Source organism: Mauremys mutica, chromosome 7 (assembly GCF_020497125.1).
Source record: "Mauremys mutica isolate MM-2020 ecotype Southern chromosome 7, ASM2049712v1, whole genome shotgun sequence".
NCBI lineage: Eukaryota > Metazoa > Chordata > Testudines > Geoemydidae > Mauremys > Mauremys mutica.
The window spans coordinates 114,889,340-114,906,439 of NC_059078.1; the positions used below are offsets into that span (position 1 = coordinate 114,889,340).

Sequence of the window (17,100 nt, forward strand, 5' to 3'; positions counted from 1 at the left end):
CAAACATCTGTGTCACATTATTATTAGTGTCTATTTTTATTGTTATGAGTCTAGTATCCAAAAGCCATGATCAAGACTGGGGCATATTGTGCTAGGCACTGTAGTCAGTTACCTCCCTTTCCATTCCTCCCCATCCACATATTTTTACTGCTCAGAACTAATATTAAGTCCATTTAGTGATCATTGCTACCTCACACTGTATTGCACTGTATTAGAGGCCATCTTGTCAGGTACTAGTTTTCAAATAAGTTATCATTACTTTCTTCAAAATGGACTTAGAAATAATCCTGAGACTTTTCTCCAACCACACTTTGACCCTGTTGTAAAAGCAACTCTCAAATATTATGAAAGCCAAGCTTTCTGGGCAGTTACCTCAACTATCCGGGAATTCAGGACTAGGATCATAGGTGCCGACTCCATGGGTGCTCCAGGGCTGGAGCACCCAAGGAGAAAAATTAGCAGGTGCTTAGCACCCGCCGTCAGCCAAGCTCCCCTCCCTCCCCCCACTCCCACTTGCCTGTGGCCCCCGCTAATCAACTCCTCCCCATCCCTCCCAACACCTCATGCACGCAGAACAGGTGTTCCGCAGCGTGCAGGAGGCACTGGGGGGAGGGGCTTGGAGGAAGGGGTGGAGCGGGGCTGAGGGGGGCTTGGAGGAAGGGGTGGAGTGGTGGCAGGGCCTGGGGCTGAGCAGAGGTTGAGCATCCCCAGGGAAAATTAGAAGCCGGCGCCTGTGACTAGGATAACAGAGCTCTTCTCCTTAGATAGCACAAAGCTAACAGACCAGACCAGACCCCAGCCTTTCTTCTTACCATGACATCGAAATATCACATTTTGTTAATTGATTCCAGACTCTATGGGCTGAGGTTCATAATTTTGAATTAGATTTAATAAAGGACTGTAGACCATCAAAATAAATGGCAGAAAGGCTCCAAAGAAGTATTAATACAGTGCAATTAAATTTGAAAAACCTGCTAATCCTAATGCAGGTAAGATGGGAATCATCCTGGTTTTTCCTGTCACTTTCTTACCAAAAGAGACAGTTCATTCTTGTCAGTCTCTTGCCATCAGTTGTCGTCTTCTAATCCTGTAATATGCAAAGCTACATAACCTAAAGTCACTCTGTCTATGAACTTGATGACGTGAAAAGTGTATCAAAAACTGTGTCAAGTCTCTTTCCGTGTAATAGGCCTTTTATAAAATTTCTATTCTTTCTTCCAAAAATATTTCTAATAAACTTTTCTATTTGTTTTTTTTTTAATCCTGACTGAATAGCCTATTGCTAAGCAACACTTATACTAGAGCTGTGTCTCACACAGAATGGAATGGGAGGAGCTAATTTTTATAGGCAATTAGATTATTTATTTGCATTACAGAAGCGCTTGAGACCCCAGGTGAGACCAGATCATTGTTCTAGGTGCTATACATATTCATAGTAAGAAACAGTCACTGCCCTGACAAGTTGACAGTTGTAGCATTCAAAATAGGCAACATAGACAAAGAGCGTGAAAAAATATTATCCCCATTTTGTAGATGGAGACCTGAAGCAGAGAGAGATTACATGATTTTCCCAGGTTCACACAGAGAGTCTGCGTCAGAGCTGGGAAGTAAACCCAGATCTCCTGCCTTAACCACAAGACCATTTTTAGGTAAAAGAAGAAAATGAATTGTAGTACATAGCACTTCTATAGCTACAAAGTACGGTACAAAACGTAACAATTTATCAAAACCCAAGACTGCCCTGAGTGTCATGACTATCGCAGAGGGGCATTGATAAAGCCAGGTATGGGCAGGGAAAGGGTCTCATAAGTAATCTGCTTCATATACAAAAGCCATCTTATGATATTGAGCAAACCAACATGCACTCAAAAGAGGAGGATAAACTCCAGACAGTTCAAACATAGACAATTGAATAGTGGCTCAGGAAAAGGGGTTGGGGGGGAACTGCCTACCTAAACTCAGTAAATTGAAAGCAAATAAAAAGTTTCCTTTAGAGGATTTCTGCAAACAGCAGCTGTGTCTCAGTCCTCAAAAAAAGCAAATTAAATTTCACTCCTTCAAGCTGAGAGACTAGACATGGGGGAACTTGCAATGTCTCAAATGGATAGAAAAGCACTTTGGCAGAAGTACAGTAGATAGCCAAATGGTTCAAATATTATGTGTTACATACAAAGTAGCATCCTTAAAGTGAGTGGTTTTGATGCTCTGTTACCAAAACCTTGAAGCCATACTAAAAATATAAAGGAATAAGTAAAGGGGGGCAGCCTAAACACAGCTTCAGCTGGATCAGAGCATTGCAAAGGTGATATTTAAGCTCCATTTCCCTCCTGAATTGCATTTGTACAGTTTAGCTGTTGTTGAGGATCTGACGTGTGTGTGTGTGTACAGTATTTTAAAGTATGTACAATATGTATACATGGAATTTCTTACACTACCTTTCAATGTAGAAGTCTTGAGAATTGGTGAGGTTTTATTTCTTCCCGCCCCAACTGTTAACTGACTTAGTAAATGGTGAATATAGGACCTGATCCAGTGCCTGTTGAAGTCAAGTGGATCCCTGTGCAGTCAAAAAAATTGATTTATATTGTTTCATAATGCCTATTTTTATAATTATTTTTATTCCATAAATATATGATTGATTGGAACTAACCATTGAAACATTGTCAGTTAGCCACTGTATTCCAGTAAACGTTATGTCTCTTCTTTCCAGGCAGAACTAATTAAAGGGAATTTACAAAGTGTTGGACTCACTCTCCGTCTAGTGCCGTCTAAGGAAGAGGATGGAGGACATGTTGTTGTTGAAACTGTTACACCAAACTCACCTGCTGCAGCTGCTGATCTTCAAAGAGGAGATAGACTTATAGCGATTGGAGGTAAGCAATCACGTCATTTGTTTTTAAAAAGAACAGTAGTTTGTCATCACAAAAGAGCAGTAATCAGTTTTATTCAAGTAAAATGTTGTTCAAAACAGCAACAACAAAAAACAGTCTCCTATTGTTACATTAGCTTTTGTGTATTTGTGGCCACCTAAGGTGTATAATTTAACTGTGACCCATTTACTTGCATATTAAAACATTTATTCTATACCTGATGTAAATCCAAAGAACTGCTGAAGAAACATTTAAAGTGTAGTTGTACTCTTCACAGCTCTAAAAACAGCATTGTGGGGTTCTCTGTTCATGGTCTTTTAATGTTTTACTATAACATCTGCTTACTTAAAAGGCAAAATAGAGAATTTCTGTCTCCCAGGCCTGCAAACCCAGTATTGGCTCTGAAGTGCTAACACGAGTGTGAAGTTATTTCTGACCGTAAAATAATCACATACAACTCAAATGTGACCCAAGGAGATGTGTTGAGTATGAAAGTACCATTTTTATATTGGGGGCTGTAGGTTCTCATCGTGTCTGACCCTCTGCCCACTTTTATTTAGAAGCTGAAATATTACTTAAGAGTCTAACTTTAGCCAAAATTTGCAAATCTGGGTACCTAATGTTAATTGAAAGTGTAGTTGCTGTGTAAAAGCCATGATCTATCCTTGATCTTTGTGCAAACCTCCCTTGACTTCATTGGGAATCCTGGCGTGGATTGAGGGTAGTACGTTGTCCTAAAATGACACCTGGGCTCACAGACCATAGTTAAAAATGGAATTCAACCCTCTTTACAGGAAGACTTTGACACTATATGGACCATATCTAAATGGACTGTATAGCTGCTCTTTGTCCAACGGACACTACTGTGGTATTAAACCGTGGTCAACCACTGATTCTAGTAACCTCTCTATTTCTTTTTAAAATAGTTTACTAGATGCTGTTTTTGTTAGCAGTTGATTGAAAACCTGAAAACAGTCCATTTATTTTGCATATTTATTATCTTCATAATTACCAGTATGAAAATTAAGATGATACAGCTGTTAGTTATCTCTAAATAGATGTGTAAATATCAAGTCTAATTGAAGTGAAAATGAACTATCCAGTTATGGTAAAATAATATGCTGAATTGTTCAGATTGCTATGGCAAGCAGGACAAGGCCTTGATCACGGAGCCAGAACATCAGTCACCATTTACTCTTTCCCTGAGACACACAGAATAAGTCAGACAATTATTTAAAGCATTTCAGGTCACCAGTAACACAATTCCATGCTTCAGCAGTAGGGCATGCTCGGGTTTCAAACAGGGCCAAATCCTGAATCCAATGCCCGTGTACTCAAGTGCAGGAAAGAGTTCCAGTGATTCAGACCACAGAGTCCACTTCTGTTGATGACCCCATGGAACTCTAACGATAAACTGATTTACATTATAGTGTTCAACTAAACAACACAATGGGCCAGATCCTGGGTCCTGCCTAAATTCTCATTGCATTGCTCTAGAAGTCTAAAAGGGATTTCAAGCTGGCTCAGACAGGCAGCTGAAGAATGTCCCAACAGAATTCTTGCCTGGCATGAAGCTGGTGTAGCCTGCCTTACATCACCCCTGGACTTCACTGACTTCAATGGGACTATTTATATACTTAAATTAAGCACATCCTTAAGTACAATTCTACCTGGCTGAATCAGGGCTTTAGAGCGATGCTTAGCTATCCGTCTAGGCTATGCCTGGGGGTCAGGATCAGGAAAATAGGTTGCTTAGAGCCGTCTTCACCTCCTCCCACCATTGAGCCCAACTGAGATTCTTGGCCATTGTGCCTACATACTGTTGTTAATGTACTGGTGCTGATTTGTTTGTTATCCTAACACTACCTTTATTATTTTAGCTATGCATATTTCTAAGGCAGGTACCCATCCTTCTAGTGTCTGGGTGCTAAATACTACTGAAAATCCCCAATAGACACCAATTCATTTTTAGTTTCATAGTAAACTGTTTATCAATTATTCTTTTTCCCGCACACCAATACTGTTCTACTTCGGTAAGAATAATGAAAAGAATCCTACTATTATTACCTTCCAGTTGGGATCTTTTTATCATAATAGCTTGATTGTTCCCCTTTATTAATAACAATATTACTAAATATTACAGATTTGAATGAATTTGTGTACTGATTTTGGACACTGCCGTTATTTTTTGCTTTCAAGTTTGCTAAATTTTTTTTTCTTTTTATAGGAGTTAAAATCACATCGACTGTTCAAGTGCTAAAGCTTATCAAGCAGGCTGGTGACCGAGTTTTAGTGTTCTATGAAAGGCCCGTTGGTTATAATCAGCATGGTGCAGCACTCCAGGATGGTTTTGGACAGTTAGAAGACCCTGCTTTTCTGGCACACCCAGAAGAGGAACAAACTTGTGTTTCAGCAGATGCTGATAACAAAGAACTGGATTCAGAATTTGAAGATTTAGCTTGTGATATAAAGTCACCTGAGCTCAAAGAAGAGATGCCAACAACTCAGAGTCCCAAACGTTCTGTAGTAACGTTTGCTACTAAACCACTTGGAACAATATCTCCAATTCTAAATCGCAAGCTACATTTAGGAAATTATCAGACTACTTCAAAAACACAACCAAAAGATGGAGTCAAACTGGTAGTGCCCAAAAGTTCCGAGGGTCAGGACACATCACAACAATCAGTTAGACCACCTCAGGGGAGCAGTACTAAACCTCCTGTACCACCTAGGCCACAAATTAAACTTACTTTGCCTTCTAGTGAAACTCAAAATCTGTTAGAAACAGGAGACATATCTTCTGAAAAACCAGAGAGGCCTCCTCCACCTGCAAACAATGGAGATAAATGCACAGAAAAGGTAACAAAAAATAATGATCAAGTGGAAGACCCAGTGATATCAAAACCAACAGTAACAAAACCAGAAATAGTAAAAGATACAATTTCAGAAAATTCACGTAGTTCTAAGGAAAGTGGAGATGACCAACATACATGGGAATCACCAGAAATTCCTTATCGCAATCGACAAGGTCGATGGGCAAGGATAAGGGCATCCTCCTGTATATTTGAAGTGGAAGGATACCATAAGTACCTTAATGTTGCACTTTGGTGCAGAGACCCTTTCAAAATGGGTGGTCTTATCTGTTTAGGACACATAAGTATAAAACTTGAAGAAATTGCTTTAGATTGTATAGCTACATCATCCATGGAATACCTTAGAACGCTTAGATTAAACGCTCCTGCACCTAAAGCAGCAGTCACTAGAACTGCTTTGCGCAGTTTGACAGTGCATAAGGGATTCAATGAAAAGTTTTGCTATGGCGATATAACTTTACACTTTAAATATCTAAAAGAAGGGGAACCAGAAGACTCAAGTTTTCTGCTGGAGAAAGAAAAGGAATATAATTTGGTAGAAGAAGTTCATGCACTTCAGAAAGAGGATCCTTATCTGGGACAAATGATTTTTACAGAAAACAAGCATAATTTTCAAGATACTCAGTTCCAGAACCCAACGTGGTGTGACTACTGCAAAAAGAAGGTTTGGACTAAAGCAGCTTCCCAGTGCATGCTCTGTGCTTATGTTTGTCATAAAAAATGTCAAGAAAAATGTCTAGCTGAAACCCCATTTTGTGTAGGAGCTGAAAGGAGACTTGACCGAATTATGGGAATTTGTAGGATGGACGGACAGGAAGCTCCTCAAGCTGTATCCTCTCGTGTTGATTCAGAATCTAAATCTGTGAACAAAACCACAGGTTTAACAAGACACATCATCAACACAAGTACCCGTTTGTTAAATCTTCGTCAAGTCCCTAAAGCTCGCTTTGTTGAGCCAGGGATGGACATCGTAGAACCTTCACCAAAGCACACTCCAAACACTTCAGATAATGAAAGCAGTGACACTGAAATTTGCAGTCCAAATAGTCCCTCAAAACGTGCAGCAAGCACAGGGATAAAGTTAGCAAAAAAGGAGGGAGGACTAGATGACAATGTCTTCGTTGCAGTAAAAGAAATTGGCCGCGATCTCTATAAAAGCTTGCCTACAGAGGAAAGGTTCCAGAAATTAGAGTTCATGTTGGATAAACTGCAGAATGAAATAGACCAAGAATTGGAAAATAATAATTCACTCATTCGAGAAGAAAAAGAGACAGGTGATGCAAGGAAAAAAGCACTAATTTCTGCTGCATTGGCTAAATCAGGTGAAAGACTGCAAGCCCTTACACTGCTTATGATCCACTACAGAGCAGGCATTGAGGATATAGAATCTTTGGAAAATGCACCTTTAGACCAGCAATCCAGAAAAGTGACTAAATATGCAGAAGACACTAGCACTACAGAAGAACTGGATCATGAAGATGTCAGTGTGACAGAGGCTCCAACATTCAACAGCATATCAGAACCACCGCTTGACACTCCTCGTTCAGTAGACTGATAGTTGCATATTTGGCTTTCGGAAGAATGGATTGAAAAGAATACTTTGCACTTAATAAAAAAAAATCAGATAAGTCAAAATTTAATTAAACACTGGTACAATGTACATGACCTGCTTCACCACAGTTATTTGCCTGTGTAAGAGTAAGGTTAGTAGAGCTATTTTTCCAGCTACAGTACCACCATTTTGTTAAACAGGCTGGTTCAAATTGTGTTAAAACTACATTTTTGGGTTTATACTGGGAGTTTATTTTTAATAATTTATTTTTAACTTTTTTCTAATTATGTGAGCTAACATTTCATGTTAATGTATATGTGGTGTCCTTCGTGTATTATTAACCTTTTTTGTTTTTGAATTAGTAATTTGAACAGGAAATTTTTGAACAGGATTTTTGAAATGTTTGATTTCCATTATATGATGAAAACATTGTGAGCTTGCTGCATGCCTAAACTGATGACAACACAGCAGTCATTGAGGGACCAGGTTTTGAAATTTTGATCATGTTGCATTGATTTATGTCTTCTAAATAGTTGTATATTTTTTGCCAAATGTATCATGAAAACACTGTGGCTTTTATTTTGTCTGTTATAACAACTGTCCAGTAAAAGTATTATTGCATATCAAGTTGCTTGCTTTCTGTACTTTTGTTAAACACGGGTAACTTTTCAAAAGTTGTGGCTAATCTGAAATCTAGTAATGCTGTACCAAACAAAATATTTCCTCCTTAGACCTTTGGGATATTAAATCCTGTTTGAATATAATACATAATTATGTACCAATACTGTTTAGTAATTTTATTGGACTATTCCAGCAAAAGTATCAATATTATTTTTATTAAGATAGAAATAGCTGGCAGCCTTATAGAATATAATCAGATTTTTAAATGTAACATTTTAACCTATTAAAGGAAAATTGCAGTTCTAAAATGTGGATTTTTAGAATTAGCGTTACCACTCTCCTTGCAAAGGCATGCAAGGATGTTTAAGATTTATTTTGCACCCACAGATTAAGTGTAAAATAAATTTCATATTTAAACAGACTCACTATATGCTATGTGTCTCAACACTTCTGGTGTCACCATGCATTACAGAACTGCATTCAGCCACTCAACCAGAAGAAACGGTTTGAGCAAAAAGACCACCTTATTCAGCAAAGTGTAACATCTTTGCATTTGATCAAAACAAATAAGTCCAGTAGAGGTGAGGAGGAATTTTGGCCAGCGCTTTTTGAAAAGAACCATCTGGTCTTGTGCTGTGTGTAAGTTTTGGATCCTAGCATCATCTGGCTAAGTATGATATTCCTATTGACTTATTATAAATGTGTCTTGAGGTTTCATCTTGTATATGTAGATAGACCATATATTGTTTTCATCTTTATTTTAGGTACTGTATTGTATCATGGATCGTAGCAAATAGGCCTTTGTGCAAACAACAGTGAAGCTAATACAGTTAAATTGTTTTTTGTTTTTTTTTTATTAAATGATTTTAATTGGCAGGCAGCCACTAACATAGTATTCTGTTCAATTTGTCTCTCAATTTATTTTGTGATGGACAAAAACAAAAAACAATAGTTTTAGCAGGAAAAACCTATTTGTACCTTTAAGTAAAATCAATTATTTGCACTCATGCAACACCCTTTTTTGGTGAAGTTTTGGGGCACCTGCTGATTATTTAGCTGATGTGTGGAAAACACTATCCATGCTCAAATAGGCATGTATTACACTTTTTAAAATTCTGCTTCAGCAAACAGTCTCACAAAATAAAATCCTTTTAATGACTAAAATAGTTGTTTAACCCTTTACTTGATTGAAATGCAGATTGTCTTTCACGTTTTATTTTTGAGTAGCTCACCATTGGTGGTAATCTGGACTAAATCTCCATCAGTGTTAACTCATTATGGATTACCATAAGAGCTTTCAAATATATCCAAATAAATCATTAAACTCCACCAGGCATGAAGTAGCTGCAGAAATAACATAAATTTTGGTTTTTCACAAAAGCACATTCAAGGTTTTAAATTATATAATTGTGTAATACAATGGATATGAAAAGCTGGATATAATTTTCTTCATAAAACACTGCTAATGATGATTGTAAAACATAAAAAATGTAGTGCAATATTTTAAAATATGTTGAATGGGGAGGGGCGCTAGTTGTATTTGAGTGATAAGGAAAACATAAAAATCTTATCTGGCATTAATTACAATAAACACTGACTCTTGAGGAAAAGCTGTAATACTACATTCCTAATGTAATCTTTGCTTTCCTGTAAATAGCTGAAAATAAAGAATACTACAGAAAATGAGAATATATTTGATTTAGTGATGTGTAGCTAGGTGGCAGCTACAAATATTTACAGAAACTCTGCCTGATATGATTTTGTTGGCTATGATTTTATCATGAGAACAAGCTTTAATAAAATAGTTTTGCTAAATTATCAGTTGCTTCTTTGCACTGTTAAACTACTGCAATGCAATATTTTAAAAATATTATTCTTTAAGGTATGATAATTTAGAAAGCGCAGTACCTTTTGGGCGTGGGGGAGAATACATGTTTATAGAAAAGTAAAATGACTGATTGCTGTATAAGCCTTTAATGCATTCTCTGTATTTAGTATATGCATTTTAATTACACTCAGCACAATTTAAAAAATATGGAAGTTTTTCAAAAACATTGGGCCAAATAAATACATGGTGTAACGCTATCAATGTTTGCAGCATGCCTAGAATAGCAGGACTCATCCTTGATTAAGACTTCTGGGCGCTGTACAAATACTACTACGTCTAATGATGGTAATGACTCTGTCCAGGGAACAATCTGACTCACTCTAAGAGTAATTCTGATCTATCCTATATTTTTTCTTCCTTGTGCTTTATTTTTTTATTCCCTGTAACATTTTTTTAAATAGAATTCTTGCCGTTTACTAACTCACTTTATTTGTTCCTCCTGCTAATTCCTCATCTGTATTCTCCTGAAATGTGTACTTTGTCATAAATAGACATTTAGAACTACAGGAGGAGGAGGAGCAGCACAGCACATAAGCTACTAAGCAGCAAATATTTTTAGGGGAAATAGGGATAGAAAAATACACTAAATGACAGCAGCAGAATTATTCCTAAACAGAATGTTTTTCAAAGTTTCCCATGTGGTTAAAGGTAAATATAATTACAGCCATGAGGTGCCATTGGGTTGGTAATACTGATTTTAGATTAAATCCACCTGTTCCACCAAGGCCACAGAAGACCCAAAGAACAGAACCCAGAATTTGCATGGTTCTAGTGTATGGGTTGGGAGGGGGGAGGGAGAGAGAGAGAGGCCATACAGAGGGTTTCATTGTCCCCATGGGATATGGGTGGATTGGGGGCGCAGTGATAGGGCACAGCTATGATATGTTTGGATACACTGACTAGAAACCCCACAATGAGGGGATACACAGAGCCATAGTCTGCTTGTTCTGCACTATGCTCCTCGTTTGAAGAGGACTGAGCTGACCCACTGAATCTCTCCTCATGGGTCTCTCACACAAAGCTCATTTACTTGGGATTTGTATAGCAATGTGAATGTCTCCCTTAATTTTCATTCTTTTTTTAAAATTCTTAATTGATCAAGAAAAATGCAAAAATAAATCCAGTGAACAGGACATTCTACCTTTTTCAACTTATACTCTTTTAAATATAACAACTTATGTTATCTAAATATGAACTTAAACAATACACTGATTAATGCAATTGGTGATTGCACTTCATCCAGATGAATATACTGTATGCTAATTAAAATTTAAATGTCAGTATTATAGATCCAGCTTCAGGGCAATAAATTCAACTGAACAATTGATATCAACCAGAAATGCTCACAAAAACAAAGTAAAAGACTTACTTCTTTCCTTGGGCTGAAGTTTGATTTTTTTTAAATTGATCGACAAATTTGTATGATATAAACATTTTAAGGCAGAGAATTGTTTGGAAACAAATTTCAAGGCCATGACAAATGCTAATAATCTATTTTACTGCCCCATTACACATTGCAAAATCCAAATCCCAAATGAACACAGTCATAATTTGCAGACCACATTTCTCACTCATTTCACTGGTCAAAACATGAATTTCATATCTACCATTACCTAGTCATGCAACTAGATTCACTGTTAAATCTCACAGTTGAAGCTATTTTTAAAAAAATGCTAATCTTGAAAATACAAACTGCTTCTATTAAAGAAAACTCCGTAGAAAGGATATTGCTCTGCATGGCAGTTTACATATAGTTGGTGTTGCAACCAATGCGGTGGACTGAAGGAACTGTTGACAGACTTGCCAAATCTCAGTCTCTGTTGTATTAAAAATGTTTGTCCTCCAAATACTTTGTGGGGCATAGAAGGAATCATTTTCTTGTATTTCAAGTGTGTCGGAAACTACAGAAATGCTGTCAACCCTGTTGCATCAATAAAATATAATAAAAGACAGCCACATGCAAAATTAGTTACTAGCATAAGTCAGTTTTCAGACTCTGTCAAAGACTTTGCTGTGATCCTTCATACTTTGTAAGGAGTCAGTTCCTGCTGTGGTGTGGCCTCATAACTTTGATTTACTTACATATGGCCATTCAGGAGTGAACAGTGTCCTATATGCCTTGTAATCCCTTCTACATCTTTCTGCATTATTTATTAGAACAGTTTACAAAAATTAAAATTTGGATCAAAAATAATTTGTCAGATTGCTTGGGAGCTCATTTTACATTAGCAGGTTATACACAGGCATCTTGTCTCCTGGTGTGGAAACGTTTAACCTGCCTGTTAGAAATCAAATAGACTCGGTATGGGTTGAATGTTGCTTTTGATAAATTCTGGTTACCTTCTTTCCACTTCTTGGTGTGTGCAAACCATAACAGCATAGAAAATGGTGAGATAGTTTCCGTATTGTGTTGCAATAAATCATGAATTTATATTAGATTACTTTTTTATTATTTATTTTATGTAGTCTTACTGCATAATTATCAACAAAGCAATACTTGAGATTTGATTCACAGCATTTCCATACTTTCTGACCATACTATGTACGCTTTACAAAACCATATGTAAACATAGAGTATCTGCTGTAGTACATAAAACATCTGCTGATACATGAAAGAAGGCACATAAAGATTTTAATTTACAAACAAAAACTACATGTAAACAACACTAGATTAAAAAACATACTTCAGTTTTTTGTTGAGTGTTTACTTTAGAAGTTTGATTTTTCTCAGTTCAGATAAGTAGATTGTCTAATGCAGTATTTTCATTGCATTAGATTTAGTCTCATCAAATAGCTCATTATCAATACCTCTAGTTATGTTACTTTTCCATTATTTTGACTAGATTTATAATTTGACTTCATTTTCAAATAGAAGAAACATACAAACAAAATTTCTAGACACGTAGGCAAATCAATGTAAAGAAGTTTTTAGTCAAAGCTACCGAAGTTGAGTCCTGCAAGTAAGATGTTAAATATAAATACTGTGGTACTGCAATGATCTTAACTAATCATAAAAATCCTGAAATGAATGTGTAAGTAGTACCTGAAATAAAGTTGAGATGACAAAAATAAAAGTTCTGAATATAAAAATTGTAAATGTCAAAGCTTCATGCTGCTCTAACTCTCTTGAAGGTATAATAGCCCACTTGTACATAAATAATTTTAGCAGGAGATATCAAATACTCTTCTGTCCAGTTTTCTCAGCACCAAGACTGTCTGGTTAGCTAATACTACATTACAGGGCAAAAAAGTAATGGCAATGTTTTAACTTTGGTTTTGTTGTATATTTACATGTCCTTGGCCAGATCCTCAGCTGGTTTAAATTGGCATAGCTGAATTGATTTCAGTGGAGCTACATCTATATTTACATCAGCTGTAGTTTTATAACCCAATTTCACTCTCATACAACTGTAATCTCCAAAGGGGGGGGGGTGCGTACAGATTTTGACCCTTGTCTTTTGTTTCCTTAGTTGGCCTAGTGCTATTTTAGATTAATAGCCAACAAACACTGGCCTTTCAATTCATCCCTATATATCTAAAGTGAGTTCCTGACTTGAAACTTGCCCAGCGTTCCTTCATCCATCAGATGGAAACCATAGTATCTCCTGTGTGAGAGAGCAAACCTACAGTTTCTTCTGAAGCTAGTGACAATACCCTTTAGTGGATGAGCCAGCGAGAGTCACTGGAGTTAGAGCAGTACCCATCCTTCAGAAACACGTTTTAACTTTTTTAGCAATACACTGATATGTCTGAAAACAATTTTTGTTTTTAAAAATAGTTTTATTTTCTTACCGTAAGGTCTCAGTATGCCATCAATTTTATGCAGAGCTCACCTTTAAAATCATCTGGGGAGCTCTGCAAGGAAACTAAAATTGATGGCACTGTATGACCCTGAGCTGAGCAACTAGACTTTATCTCTTGTGAATGTGCTTCAAAGAGCACAGTACATTTAATAGAGCTGAGAGTTGGATAGGTTGTGTACTCTTTGAACTTCACATTTTTTTAATCAGAGGAATAATTAATAGAAGCATTTTACTGTCAAGAACTCATTACCCACTAATGAGTCCAAACTACGAAATCTTATGTCATTGTCCATGAATAAGATTTAGAAAATTATAGTTTGGATTCAAATGTTTATACAGATTTAACTACACAGTTAATCAAAAATATACTGTATAATATTTAATAAAATTAAATACATAAAATAAAGTTTTCACCACTATACAAACCCCCTATAAAAGCTAGTTTCTCTTTATAAGGCAGTTGGCAATCTGCGTTATAACCATGGGAAATAAATAATATACCTTTGGTTTTTTTACTATTTCACCATTAAAAGTACAGTACACCTAAAACATATTTCTGTATGAGATGTTTCACAGGAAACACTGCATTGTGTACACCAAAATACTCAATATGGCTTTTAATATTATTCATCACTTTCAGATTCTTCATCATCACCTACTGGATATGACTGGACGTTGTTCTGAGTATACATTTTTGTTTTAAGGGGACAGTTATGATCCATGAGTATTGCCTAAAAGAAAAAAAGAGCAGGGGTATTAGCATATCTGCTAAACATTTTAATGATCTCTGCAGCTGACTGTTTTTCACAAAAAGCCACAAAACTTCAGCCACTGTTTTAGGGACTGATTCTTCTTTATTAAAGTCAGTGGCAAAACCTTTGTTGAGTTCAGCTAGAGTAGGATCAAGCCCATAAAGGAGATTATAGGTAAAAGCCTGACCCCATTGAAGTTAATGGCAAAACTTCTATCTATAGGACTTCAGTGAGGCCAAGATTTCACCCTGTGTCACTAACTTGAAATGTGAGTTATCTAAAGTGACACAAGGACTCCTTGTTGTTTTTGTTGTTAATCTAAATCACAAGAGAGCAGAATAGCATTGCTTTAAGGAATGGTTCTATCCTGGGTCACTTAATTTCCCCATCACCTCCACCTCTCACACATCAAAGCAATGTGAATAATCCACACCATGACTACTGTTCAGAATGTTACCAGTTACCCCCTACACATGGAGAACATTTTTTTTTTCTGGTTTCAGAAACCATTCAAACTTGTAGCATCTATTCTACGCTTATGGAGTGGACCAAATTCTGCTCTTAGGGTATGTCTACACTGCAGTTAAGCACTGCAGCTGACCTGTCAGGTGACACAGGCCCATGGGGCTCGGGCTGTAAAATCGTGATGCAGACGATTGGGCTCAGGCAGGAACCCAAGCTCCGTGACCCTGCAAGAGGGGAGGAACCCAGAGGCTGGGCTCAAGCTCAAATGTCTACACTGCAATTCTACAGCCCCACAATCCTGAGTCAGCTGCCACAGGCCAGCCAGCGGGGGTTAATTGCAGTGTAGACATACCTTTAGTTACCAATGAAACTGGTAGCCCAAATTAATTCCTGGAATATCCCAGTGTACATTTTATTGACTGAAGTTGGGCCACTGTGAGTTGTAACTGTAATATCAGGTTTTGTCTGTGAGAACAGAGATTGGTGGCCTGTTTATTTGTATTTAATGCTAACCTATAAAAATCCAGTTATTGCAATGGAAGGCCACTAACTACAAATCATTATATTCTATTGATTATGGCTTTTTATTAATCATGCAAAGTGAATAAGGTAGGAAATCGCCTTTCTGTCCTCTTAATCAAAATTGAAAGCAGAGCAGTGCCAGATCAGTGACATGCAACAAGTTACTTAGAGAATAGTGAACTATGCAGTTATCATTTGAATTATGGTAGCACTTATAGGCCCCAATCAAGGTTGGACCCCTCACAAGGTGTTGTATTAATGTCTGATTGAAGAACTTGCACATCATAGGTGTAATCCGGGCCCCACTGACGTCGGTGAAAAAACTCCCCTTGATTGCAATAGGGTTAGGATTTCATTCCATAGAATTGCAAAATAGCAATCTGCACACATGACTTTAAGACCTTTGAGGGTAAGGGTATTTTTGCATCAGTATAAATAGTTATGTGAGAATTTCTCCAATCCAAAATTGGCCTTTTGCCCTTAACAAGACAGCTGAAACTAAGCTTGTTGTCGTCACAGTGGGCGGCCACTTTTTTTTTTTCTTCTTTCAAGCTCACCTGCAGCACAGGCAGATGGAAACTGGCTTTGATCACTCATGCATGAACAGTGTTTTCCCCTCGTCTACTGTTCTTGCCACAGGAAAACAAAATGGTCCTATCAATGATGCTGTACATGACCTATGGTTTCAATGCAGCTACTTACTCACAAGAGAGTAATATAATTTCTGAAGAAAAAGGCGCAGTTGTCTAACTGTTTATATACAAAAGATTCCTAAATATATTGCAAGAGAGTTAAATTCAAATTAGTGTCAAGGATCATCTTTTTGGTTTGTGCTGTTGTCCCTGAGATTTTTTTTAAACTGAATTTTGGAAGACTTTGTATATCAAACTAGAGCAATATAGCTATAAGAATTTCTTGCCTACATACAAGGTTAAAAGATCCTTCAGTTTAGTTAGAAATTACACAATACATTTTTTTTAAAAATGTATACTGAACGTTTCTTTGCTGCCAAAAATAGTTCTGTTTTTTCGTGGGTTTGCAGGTTGCTGGTTATAGTTCATTCACAGGTCAGTCTGCTATTTACATGTGTACTCAGGGTCATGATGCGTTCACAAAAGCAGAACTAAATGCCAACTCCCCATTCTTTTGAATTTTAGTGGAATGCCACAAGTTATAGTGAATGATGGGTAGTTTTACTAATGGTGATGATGAAGCTACATTTTCCATTTCATCATGAGTGCTTCAAATATCAGAACGTCAGTGGGGAAAAAACGGTATCATTGTATATATCTTCATCAGTCTTGGATTTTTCATCCATCATAATCTGCTCCTTACTGCTTTACCAAATAGATCAGTGGAGAAGAGTAAAGGGGGAAAGGGACCAGAGAGAAGGGAAGTGCTGCTTGTGCATGTTAGGCTTGAATTCTGTTTTCATTTTCCTTCAGTGTGGTTTAATCAGTTTAATGTGGCAGCTGAACTAAAAATATGTATCACCTATCCTGGCTTGTATGAAGAATGTCATTTTATGGGATGAAAAATGCATGTTTTATAAAAACAAAAAAGAACCCTCAGTAAGTTTAAATCCATGACCCTAAAATCACTGACATGGGCAATTGCCCCCATGTTCTATAACTACCCTAGTGACTACAATCCTCATAGATGCACTCCAGCAATTAAGCTTTGGCTGTTTTCTGAGCTGAATCACTTTCACCAAGTATACTTCTTTCTCCAAACAGCAAATCTGAGTTTGAGAT

At 37.0% G+C, this 17,100-nt stretch overlaps 2 protein-coding genes across 4 annotated transcripts in view; one reads left to right on the forward strand and one right to left on the reverse strand.

Moving 5' to 3' along the window:
* PDZD8 (PDZ domain containing 8) overlaps window positions 1-9,887 on the forward strand; it is a 125,201-nt gene extending 115,314 nt beyond the window's left edge. Inside the window, exons 4-6 of one of the 2 annotated variants that reach the window (XR_006580999.1) lie at window positions 2,711-2,873; window positions 5,098-7,446; window positions 8,389-9,863. Coding sequence is in view for 1 of the 2 variants with exons in the window: in XM_045023549.1 (XP_044879484.1) it covers window positions 2,711-2,873; window positions 5,098-7,298 (2,364 nt within the window). In the remaining variant the exon portion in view is untranslated. Of the gene's footprint in view, window positions 1-2,710; window positions 2,874-5,097 lie in introns of both variants that reach the window. The other variant, XM_045023549.1, reaches the window with a different exon arrangement.
* Window positions 9,888-12,242: 2,355 nt separating this feature from the next.
* Window positions 12,243-17,100, reverse strand: part of SLC18A2 (solute carrier family 18 member A2) — a 46,180-nt gene continuing 41,322 nt past the window's right edge. For both annotated transcript variants that reach the window (XM_045023550.1, XM_045023551.1), the window contains one exon: window positions 12,243-14,338. In XM_045023550.1, coding sequence (XP_044879485.1) covers window positions 14,231-14,338 — 108 coding nt within the window. In that variant the 3' untranslated portion in view covers window positions 12,243-14,230. The remainder of the gene's footprint in view (window positions 14,339-17,100) is intronic.